Source organism: Camelus ferus, chromosome 22 (assembly GCF_009834535.1).
Source record: "Camelus ferus isolate YT-003-E chromosome 22, BCGSAC_Cfer_1.0, whole genome shotgun sequence".
Classification (NCBI taxonomy): Eukaryota; Metazoa; Chordata; class Mammalia; order Artiodactyla; family Camelidae; genus Camelus; species Camelus ferus.
Window position 1 is genome coordinate 2,136,589 of NC_045717.1, and position 11,300 is coordinate 2,147,888.

The window sequence follows — 11,300 nt, forward strand, 5'->3', positions numbered from 1 at the left end:
ACAACGAGATGCCTTTTCATACCTGTTAGAATGGCTATCATGGGGGGAGAAAAGAAAAGTAACAAATGCTAACAAGTGCTGGCGAGGCGGCAGCAGAACCCACATTCAAACCAGAGCCCTTGTACGTTGCCGATGAGAACGTAAAACACTGCGGCTGCTGTGGAAAAGTCTGACAATGTCTTACCAAGTTTAATATCCACTTCTCAGCTGACTATGCAATCCCACCCTTAGGTATTTACCCAAAGAGGAAGGAAAACTTACGTTCACACAAAAACCTATATGCAATTGTTTGTAGCAGCTTTATTCATAATTTCCCCAAACTGGAAACAACCCCAATGTCCTTTCTACTGTTGCTTGGCTGAGGTCATGAATGGGAACTGTGCATTTTGTTTGCTGCTTCTACATTTATTGAGATGAGCATAGGGACCTTAATGTTAAGGCGGTGCACAGTATCCGTAAGTTTCCTAATGTTAAAATAACCCACGTGGTCCCATGAAAAACCTACATTCATCACGATGTATTTACCATGTTTAGGTACTTTGGGATTAATTTGCTAACGCTCTTGTTTAGGATTTTTCAGTTCTGTCCCTGGATGGCACTGGCCTGTGGTTTTTCTTTCTTGTACTTTCCTTACTTGATTTTGGTGCTGGGTTATAGTAAAGTCGCCATGCTTGTAGGCAATCTCCTCTGAAAGATCCTGCAAAATTTACACAACCTGTTACATGCAAGTTTGACAGACCTTACCGTAAAAATAACTAGGCCTAATATTTTGTGTGGTTTTGATTTTTTGGATGATTTTAGGATTATAATACTTGGGGAATGCTTTGGTCTGAATGTTTGCATCCCCTCAAAATTCATGTTGAAATCCAACCCCAAAGATGAGTGTTAGGAATTAGGAGGTGGGGTCTTGGGAGGTGACCATCGTGAGGGCTCCTCCCTCCTTGAATAGATAAGTGCCCTTGTCAGAGGCCTCCAGGAGAACTCTCACCCCTGCCACCATGAGAAGGCACCAGAAACGGACCAGGAAAGGGGGTTCTAAACACAACACAACCATACTGGTGCCTTGATCTTGGACTTCCCAGCCATCGTAACTGTGAGAAATAAGTTTCTGTTCTTTATAAGGCACCGAGTGCCGGTATTTGGGTACAGCAGCCCGAACTAAGATAGGGAAGTTATGTGTTTCCTAGAATTTTCCCGCCTTAGGTAATTAGAGTTTAAAAGAACGGTTGTGGAGAAAGGGGCACTGCAGATGGAGCATTACGTGGCCCAGAAGAGTCTGTTCCTCACGAGTCTGAAAAGATGAGACTGACTAGTCCCAGAAGGCAAAAGCTAAGTCACTGACTTCTGCTTTGTTTAGTCTCCAACCCCAATACCTTCCTGGAGTTTTGTTTTTTGTTTGTTAAGCATCTGGGAAAACAGAAAAAACTAAAGCCTTTTAAAGTGAAATGAATATTCCTGTCCCCAAGTGCTTGCCTACGCCCAATACACGGGGCAGAAACCCGGTGCGAGCCTCTACGGGGTTCAACAGATTCTCAGTCTTACTTCTGAGATAACTGTCTTCAGCTTGCTCGAATTATTATTCACATTTTAGAAATGATTTAGTGGGATAAATAACTTATCAAAATAAGAGTCCATTTTTTTTTGGAGGAAAAAGCATCTGAACGTAGAGCCGGCATTTTGTCTGGTGGCCTTCAGAGTGTGGGGAGGGAGGGCGCATCACCTGACGGGGGTGAAGGTGGAATGTAAGAGTGAAAGCTTCCTTGTCCCTTTACCTCCAGGGAGGACAACCCACGTTCCACGCCCCTGGGCCTTCCCAGTGGCTGGTGACCAGAAAGTCCAAGGAAGCAGGCACAGCCTGGGAGCCAAGAGTCATCCTCCCTATGGTTACACTGCAAGGTAATTTTTCACATTTATCAGTAAATTAACTTGCAAAAAGCAATAGTTGTCTAAATAACCTTTAATTCTCAACACAGCAAAGGCAATCACTTCATGAGAAAAACAAGTGACATACGATGCATTTTGTGATTTGAAATAATGTGACCTCTGATCTGATTCAGTTTAGAGCAAGCAGCCAGGGAGAAAATGCACAGGATTTATACCTGCAGGTTATGGAGTGATTTTCTTCTCAGGTGAGTGGCTAAGGAAGCAGGGGAGAAATAACTCCGAAGTTTTAACCTCCAAGTGCAGAAGTTACTTTTAAACTATTACAAAAACAAATTTTAGTGACAGTGAGGTAGCTCCAGGTCACCTGCTTACTCTCCCCTCCAAAACATTCTTCCTAGTACAACTTACCTGCACGACACTCAAAATGCAGTTTCAGAAAAATAGAATCCTACATTCATCTGCAGTCTGGAATGTTATGGCTACACTTTTCCATCGATCTACATGCTTCCCCAGTGACGGCTGGGAAAGCTGGTGGCTGTGATCACCAGAAAGAAAATAAAATACTGTTTGATCTACCTATTTTATGGTCTGTAATAACTTAACAACATATGAAAAAACAGTGGTACCAAAGTTTTCCTACTGTCCCTAAGGTTATCCTGCACCCCGAAGTCTCTCATGGTTGACGAGGTCTAAATTCTGGTGTTTAACCCACAGTTAATACTCTTCCTGATGCTCTCACCAGGATGAATTCTCTGATAGTCAATGGCATGAACTTCAGTTGGGAGCTTTTTCCACATGCTTTTTACTTACAGTTTTTCTCCAGTATGAGTCCTCTGGTGGTTGGTGAGGGATGAGCTCTGACTGAAAGCCTTCCCACACTCCCTACATTTATAAGGCTTTTCCCCTGTATGAATTCTCATATGTGTCATAAGGGATGAACTTTGTCGAAAGGCTTTCCCACAGACTTTACAGTTATACGGTTTCTCTCCAGTATGAATTCTCTGGTGCTGAATCAGAGCGGAGCTTTGGTTGAAGGCTTTTTCACAGTCATTGCATTTATAAGGTTTCTCTCCAGTATGAATTTTTCGGTGAGTATTAACTGCTGAGTGGGAACTGAAAGCTTTTCCACATTCCTTACAATTATATGGTTTCTCTCCAGTATGGATTCTGTTGTGTATATTAAGCCGTGAAATCCAGGAGAAGGCTTTCCCACATTCATTACATTTATAAGGTTTTTCTCCAGTATGAATTCTTTGATGCTGTATAAGAGCTGAGCTTTGGCTGAAGGCTTTCCCACATTCTTTACAGGCATAAGGTTTCTCGCCAGTGTGAATTCTTTGATGTATAATAAGGGCTGAATGGTAACTGAATACTTTTCCACACTCATTACAATGAAAGGGTTTCTCTCCAGTATGAATTCTATGGTGTCTACTTAGCCGCGATATTGATGTGAAGGCTTTCCCACACTGAGTACACTCGTACGGTTTCTCCCCAGTATGAATTCGGTGATGCTGAATAAGAGATGAGCACTGGCTGAAGGCTCTCCCGCATTCATTACACTTATAGGGCTTTTCTCCTGTATGAATTCGCTGGTGATTATTAAGGGATGAGCTACCTTTAAACGTTTTTCCACACTCATTACATCTATAGGGTCTCTCTCCAGTGTGCATTCTCTGATGGCCAATGAGCGACGTGGTGAAACTGAAGGCTTTTCCACACTCACTACATATATAAGGCTTCTCTCCAGTGTGAACCCTCAGGTGCTGAGTCAGAGATGAGCTTTGGCTGAAAGCTTTCCTACATTCCTTACATTTATAGAGCTTCTCTCCAGTGTGGATTCTCTGATGTTTACTCAGGGAAGAACTGTGAAGGAAGATTTTCCCACAGATACTACACTTGTAACATTTACGCACCGTGTCGATTCCCAGTTGCTTAAACAGAACTGAATACTGCTGTGAACGGGGTTTCCTTCCTCTGGAAACTATGCCGGGTTTTCTCATAAATGATTTTAGATCAAGACTTTCCCCAAGGTCAACACCTAGAAAGCTCTTCTCCTTCATAAAGGTTTTCTGGATGGCAACTAAGACTTCCCTGAAAGGTCTGTGCATCTTGCCTTGCTGATTCTCTAGCTGGTCCTCATTTATGTAGATTTTTCCCAGTTTGAAGTCAAAAGGACCATCACCTATGAGTTCATTCATTACTTCCTGATTTTCTTCTTTGGAACAGGTTGTTTCAAACAAGCTCTCCCATCCTAAAATAAGCAAAACGTGTAAGTCTCTCTCGCACTGGGAATAAAGGAAAGTGACATCTAAACATACAAGGGCAGCTAGCAAATGTATCCTGGGAGTCCTTAGAAAGGGACGGGGGAAGAAGGGGAGGAGAACACAGCAGGCTGGAAGGCGTGCCCGGGCGGGAAGGGTCTGAAGATGCCGACATGCAGGTGGGCTGAGGGACCGGGAGGGCAGCTCTTCCCACAGAGGAGCCGGGCCTGCCCCAGTGACACAGCAGCGGTCAGCAGGGCACAGGGCATCTCTGAGGAGAGCGGGCTGTGCTGTGGTTTGGCTTCACCCCCAGGTCAGCCACCAGTGCACTCAAGGTAAATCTAAGAGAAAACTGCAGAGGGGCCGTCAACAAGACAGGGAAGGAGCGTGGGCCTAAAAGGCTCTTTGAAACACAGGCCTCCACGAGTGGCGTCTTGGAACTCGTCTGAGTGCTGTGAATACTGCTGGGATGAACATTCACGGACTCATTCAGACTATTTCCTGAGTGTCCACTATGTACCATGCAAAGGTCAAGACTCAGGGTTACAGGGAACACGCCCAGTAAGAGTCCAGTTTTCACAAGGTTTACATTCTAGGGGCCGGATACTGACATCCACCAACTAACCAAATAAACAGAGAAGCACTGGGAGTAATGAGAACTGTAACAAAACAAAAAAAAACAAGGCGATGGGTAATATGAGTGCACAACCTGCTATTTTAAATGGGGTGATAAGGAAATAAGATTAAAGATGAGATCTAAATGGCACACAGGAGCTGGCCAGGCAAGAACGTGAGTATAAAGATGGTGATTCCAATCAGAAAGGAGAGCCAGCTCAGAGCCCTAAGGCAGGAACAAGCACTGAGTGTTCCAGCACCATAAAGAAGTCCAGTGTGGTCTAGCAAGAGGGAACCGGGGAGTGCTCCAAGGTGAGGGAATGAGGCGGGCAGGGCCACAGCTCGTGGGACCTTGTAAGATATACGAAGGTGTTTGGAATTTTGTCACAGGATCACGAGGGCGTAGGAGGGACATGACGGTTCTGTCTAAAAAGGGTAACTACGGTTCTGTGACAAACAGACTGCAACTGGAGGCAGTGAAAAGAGAACAGGGACGGGGCAGAGCAGCCAGTTAGGAGGCTGCCATGGTCCTCCTGCGTGGAGGGGATGGGGCATCGTAGTGGAAGCAGGCGCACTGGGATACTGTGGAGGCAGAGAGAACAGGTATGCTCACCTGTGAATACACCCTGGTACTAACTAAGTGAGAGGACCCAAGAGACACCTAGCGTTTGGCTTGGGGAACCCAGTGGAGACAGCTACCACATACAGTGACAGAGGAATACTGGGAGAAGAGTACATTTCTGAGAGTGATTTTCCACCCATCTTTTCCATCACTTAGGGTACAGAGCAAGAAATGGAACCGTTGATTCAAAAGAATGAATGTATTTTATGAAAGAGATTTAATTTTCTTAGCTAAAAAGGAAATATATACTCATTGTAAGAAAAATTAAGAAAATATAGAAAACTATAAAAATGAAAATACAGTTCACCCATAAACACATCATGCAAATATAATCACTGTTACATGTGGAATGGAGCTCATCAAAATTTTTCTATATATTAAAAAAAAAAAACATTTACTTAAAAAATTAAAATGGGTTGAAACTAAACTTCCCCCTACCCCTACTTCACTTAAAAAAACTGTGAGTATCTTACGGTGAAAAAGAACATGAAAATGAATGTATATATATATTCATGTACGACTGAAGCATTGTGCTGCACACCAGAAATTGACACAACATGGTAAACTGACTATGTATCTCAATAAAAAAAATTGTGAACTTTTCTCCATGTCAATAAATGCGGGCTGACATCATCATTTTAACAGCTACATAATATTCCAAGGCATGAATATATCATCATTTAATACATCCCCTTCTGAATCGTTTAGCTTTCTTTACTCCTAGTGATGCCTCATGTTATAACATTCCCTTACACCATCTTTACAACTTTGCACAATTATGGAATTATTTTCTTATGATAAATTTCTAAACCTGGGATTGATTTTAATAAAGGCAGACTGTCCTCCAGGAGGACAGTCAAAATCCCACTGAAGACTCTGCTTATTGCTCAGAGTAACAGAAGAACCCTGGATGTGTGTTTTTTAACCTTCAGTAATTTAACAGGGAAAAAGTGGTATCTCATTGCTTTGGTTTGAATTTCACTGACTTATAACTAAGTTGACTAGTTTTTCAAAAAAATCTTATGTGAACTTTAAATTCACATTCTTTGCCTTTTAAACAACACTCATGTCTTTGCACTTAGTTATTTGGACCCTTTTCCCCTTATATTTATCTTTGCATTCCATAGCCATGACAGCAATATTAATAGGAGAAAATGGGGAACTAAAATTTCCAAAAGAAAGACTGTTTAATAAGATATGGCTTAAGAATACACTAGAGTTCTTTCAACGAAGTAGACCTCTATTCAACAAAGGCTGACTAATTCACTGACGTTCACAATCAAAAACAGGCTCAAGAACAAGATGTACAATCTGTTTCTCTGTGTATGTGTTTCATGTACAAACACACTCAAACAAATCTTCACACAGTTTGAAAGGATAAATAGTAAAATATTAACAATGGCTCAGCATGGCTGGTGAAATTTCAAATAAATTTCCTTTTTTCTGCTTCTTTTTTTTTACAACTCCGTGTATACCTTAAACAAGTTGAAATAATTAATTTTTATATGCTTGCAAAAGAAGAACACAGTCAATTTGAACCTGATGATTTCTTTGCCAACTAATGATGTCTTTGAAAGCTCACGATCAAAACTGAAGCTCATCCACGGCTATTGTTCTGGGTCTCAGAACAGATATATTTATTTTCTAAGGTTCTGACTGAATTTCTATCTTATTAGTTCATTATTCTTGCAGTCAGCCTCCTCCAATTGTTGGTGAAATGTGGCAGAATATATGTTAGTATGTGGTAGAAAAAAGATTCCTGAAATGAAAAAAGACTTGGGTCTTCAAAGCAAAGGGCCCCCTGAATGTCAAATAATTTGGAGAAAAAAAGAAGCCTCCTTGATATAATATAATGAATCTTCTGAATTCCATAATGAAAAGAGTATCTTATACTATTCTAGACAAAAGACAAAAAAGGGGGGAAAAAAGATTTTCTATACAGGAAATAAGAGGGGAAAAATTTAAAACTAACAGAGGACTTTTTATCAACAATACTCAGTGCCCCAAAACAGCGGAGCAAAGTTTGAATAATTCTTAGGGAATAAAAACTGATGCCAGAATTCCAAACTTAAAGTATAATTCCCACAGAAATAAAAGAATTGATACCAGACATGCACAAATAACGTGAAAACATTAGTCAAGAAATATTCTAGTCAAACCAAAGGAAAAAAAATCTGAATACAGGGTTCATGAATGGACACAAGACTGAACTGACACAGAAAGCCCATCTCTTGCCATCAGGAGAAATAAATTCTGCACAAGCTGCAAAACTCAAAGCAGTGAGCCATCCTCTGGTGCCAGAAACAAAGACAAAACTCAAAGTGGGACAGAAAGCAAGAGCTTGCAATTCCACAACCCACAGGGATTTTAGAGGCCGAGAGAGAGACGTCCCTGCAGCTTGGGTCCGAAAGTGTCCCGGCCTGCTAACCCTGCTTTCTCTTGTGTAGCACAGACACACGCGCAGCATTTTCTTTCTAGCTGAACCATGTGCAAAAAGTTGCAGATAAGAAAAGTCAAAGCAAAAACCCAAGATGGGACAATGGGGGTGCACTGCAGTGATAAAAGGTTTGTTCAAATCATAAAAGGAAAATAATTTAAGAAAATAATCTAGCAAAAGCAAGAAAAAAAGGGGAAGATATGAGTCTCAAACCTTTAAACATTATATACTTCATTACATAGTCTGCATCCAAATGACAAAGGACATGTGGTAAAAATGCAGCCCATGTTGGGAGAATTCAACTCTCCCTCCGAACCTGCCATGTCACGTACTCCGAAAGGCAGAGTGAGGACACGCCCTTCCAGCCAGCATCTCCCACCGGGCCCGGCAGATCAAGGAGGGCTCTGCTGGATGCTGCCTGAGCACGGCCTCCTCACTGATCAGCAGAGCCCACGCAGTTAGAAAATGCTATGCAGTTACTGTCACTCACCTAGACACGCACTCTGAGAAACTCCATTTTCCACCATCCAGGGGTCTTCCCCTTGCTCTAACTGGAGGATAACCTTTGGTTTGGAAAACAGAATCCCTGTTCATGAGCAAGAAAGAGAATGAATCCACGGTGCAGACATGAGGGGACACTCTGGCACTCAGATCCAGCCTCAGGGTCTCTAAGGCAGAGGGACAGCTGAGAGGAAAGAGGTTTGTTCCGAAAGGAGCTTAAAACTGGGCTCCCAGAGGATGGCCAGGAGGTGAGCTCAGGATGCAAGTTAGGGCTCTGGCTGTGCATTCTTCTAAGCTGGAACCTCCTGTGAGACCCCGAGGGACAGAGTTTGGGGGCAGAAGATGGGAAAGGCACAGAAAGGATGCCCATCAGCAACTCTACCAAGCCGAGACTCGTCCTGGCAGCCGAGGGGCATGGCAACCGCTACTTTCTGAGTCCATGCCCCGCAGTGTCCTCCTTGGAGAGGGCACCAGGGTGCCTCCACAGCAGACTCTGCATCACAAGGAAAGTCCTTACCCAGCGACACCAGGGCGCTGTAGTTGTCCAGCATCACCTCCCGGTACAAGGCTCTCTGCGCAGGGTTCAGGTGCAGCCACTCGTCCCGGCTGAAGAACACGGCCACATCCCTGAACGTCACAGACTCCTGGAACAGAAAGCCGTTCCTGCTCACCCAGGCCCATGCCCGCAGTGGGATGACCGAGCAGCAACCCTGCCACCACTCTAGGTTCTGAGCATTTCCAGCTGAGTACTTCCTGACCACCCCTCAGTCACTGAGCACACATCTGTCGCCCACCTACTGCTGCAGTAGAAGAGAACAAAGCTGACTCCACATGAGACCTGTTCCCTTGGCTTTAACCCTGTGCCCTGTTTTCTAGGCCTAGTCTTGCTGGCTCTGCACCTGTTGTAAAAAAAAAAATGTTGCCTTTAGCCTGAAATACACAGAAGAGCCTATTCTCAAGGCTCTGACCTTTAAGGATATGAATACTTTTGCACTCATATAAAGATAACAAGTTCCAGAATAAAAAACAAGGTTTGTTTTGCTAGAGGTTTTTCAGGGACACCATCATCTGACCCACGTGGACAGCTGCGAGAACAAAGGATTCCTACACCAAGAAGTTTGCAGCAACCAACCACACGCCCCCTCCCCTTTTTAGCATTAAAGGAGCCTGGATTCTGACTTGGGTAAAATGGTTCTCCAGGACATTAGTCTGCCATCTTCTCGGACTGCTGGCTTTCCGAATAAAGTCGTTATTCCTTGCCCCAACACCTCGTCTCCCGATTTATTGGCCAGCCGTGCAGCAAGCAGAACCAGTTTGGACTCGATACTCGGTAACACTGTCAGTGAAGCACTGTGTCTTCAGAAAGCTGAAACACAGCAGCCAAACAAGGTGAGCACTTAAAATCATTAAATAAAATCAGAATGATGGCAGTGCAGAATTCTAGACATGGAAATGCACGATTGCCTAGATCAAACTCATTCCCAGGTGAGAAAAGAGAAACGGGTCTGAGAAGCACACTCACTCAGGGAGGAAAAGGTATGCCCGGATTCGGTCATCACCTTGGGCCATCTGTGTCCTGGGCGAGTGGACAGTGACAGTCACAGGAAGGGAGGCTCTAGAATGCCCCAGGCACCGCTTTCCCAGGAGCGGGCCCAGGGAGGTGGGCTTGGAAAAGCCAGGTGAGGAGGCTGCAGGTGGGACTCCCCCCCCGCCTCCCCCCACCCCTCCCCCACCAGCCTCTGTTCTGCTACGTCTCTCGGAGACGGAGCAGGACCCTGTGGGGCCCTCCTGGAGACAAAAGCCCTTCCGTGTCCCCACTTCTGGTTTACAGGAAAAAGGCCTCAGCCTCCTAAACCTTCCTGAGTACCAAAGGGCAGATTCAAACAGTTGCTAATCAGGGGAGTGAGGGAACGCAGAACAGAGGAAAAGCAGTCAAGAAACAACAGCAGCAGCAGTAAAGCAGGGTCCCCTCCAGGGATACATCGTAACAATGTGTCTTTGCATGTTCCTGCAGGAGCTAAGGCCCCCAGCCAGGTGGAGGGCGGTGACTTCAGGCTGAGAGCAGGAGTCCGGGGACACCACCCTGCTCCGTCACCAGCAACCAAAGGAAGTCATACATCCTGCAGCCCTCACCCCAAATTTTGCCTATAAAAACTTCTCCCTGAAAACCAAAAGGGAGTTTGAGTATTTGAGCACAAATAGTTCTAGCTTGGCCCTGCAATGAATAAACCTTTCTCCGCTCCACACTGTGACATTTCGGTTTGTTTGGCCTTACCGTGCATCAGGCACACGAACCTGTGTTTCGTAACATCTCCCACCTCACTGCATCACAAGTCACCTCTTATAAACTGGTGTCTCTTTCTTTTACTATTAAGAATCTTTTTTTTTAAAAGCAAATTAGGAAAGACCAATAAGCATAAGAAAAGGGAATAGATCTAACTTTCTACCACCAGAAAGAAGGTTTGTTAACTTCTAACTGTATATCCTTTCGGACTTTTTACATGCTAATATGGCTCTAGATTTAAACAAAAATAAAATATTACACATGTAACTTTACCCCTTCAGTTTTTTACTTGCTACCCAGTGTCTCACGGTACAGATGAATCAGTTTACGCAGCTGATCTACTGGTGGGCATTTAGGCTGTTTCCATTTTTGTAATCCTAAAAACGCGGAACTGAGCATCCCTGCACATCACCAGAGAAGCGTGCAAAGCTTATTTCCTTAGGACACATTTCTAGAGGGGGAAATACTTTTACTCTCTCATTAACATCTCCCCCCAAACCGAGAAAGGAGGTCACAAGGCCAGGGATGTTCTCTGACCGGTTAGGACAAAAACAAATGAAAAATAAGAGGCTGTCAGAAATAAGGGAGAAGACTCCCGCCCCCCTCTTCCATTTTCTTTCCGAATTTCTTTCTTTGTCCAAATGTATGTACATCTTTTAAATGCTAAATAAATCATCTGCCAAATCATCACAAATG

At 43.9% G+C, this 11,300-nt stretch overlaps 1 protein-coding gene across 1 annotated transcript in view; it reads right to left on the reverse strand.

The window, feature by feature from the left end:
• Positions 1 to 11,300, reverse strand: part of ZNF879 (zinc finger protein 879) — a 33,146-nt gene that overhangs the window by 19,676 nt on the left and 2,170 nt on the right. The window contains exons 2-4 of the mRNA XM_032466341.1: positions 8,838 to 8,964; positions 8,310 to 8,405; positions 2,695 to 4,135 (exon numbers count right to left, since the gene is read on the reverse strand). Of these exons, the coding sequence (XP_032322232.1) occupies positions 2,695 to 4,135; positions 8,310 to 8,405; positions 8,838 to 8,964 (1,664 nt within the window). The remainder of the gene's footprint in view (positions 1 to 2,694; positions 4,136 to 8,309; positions 8,406 to 8,837; positions 8,965 to 11,300) is intronic.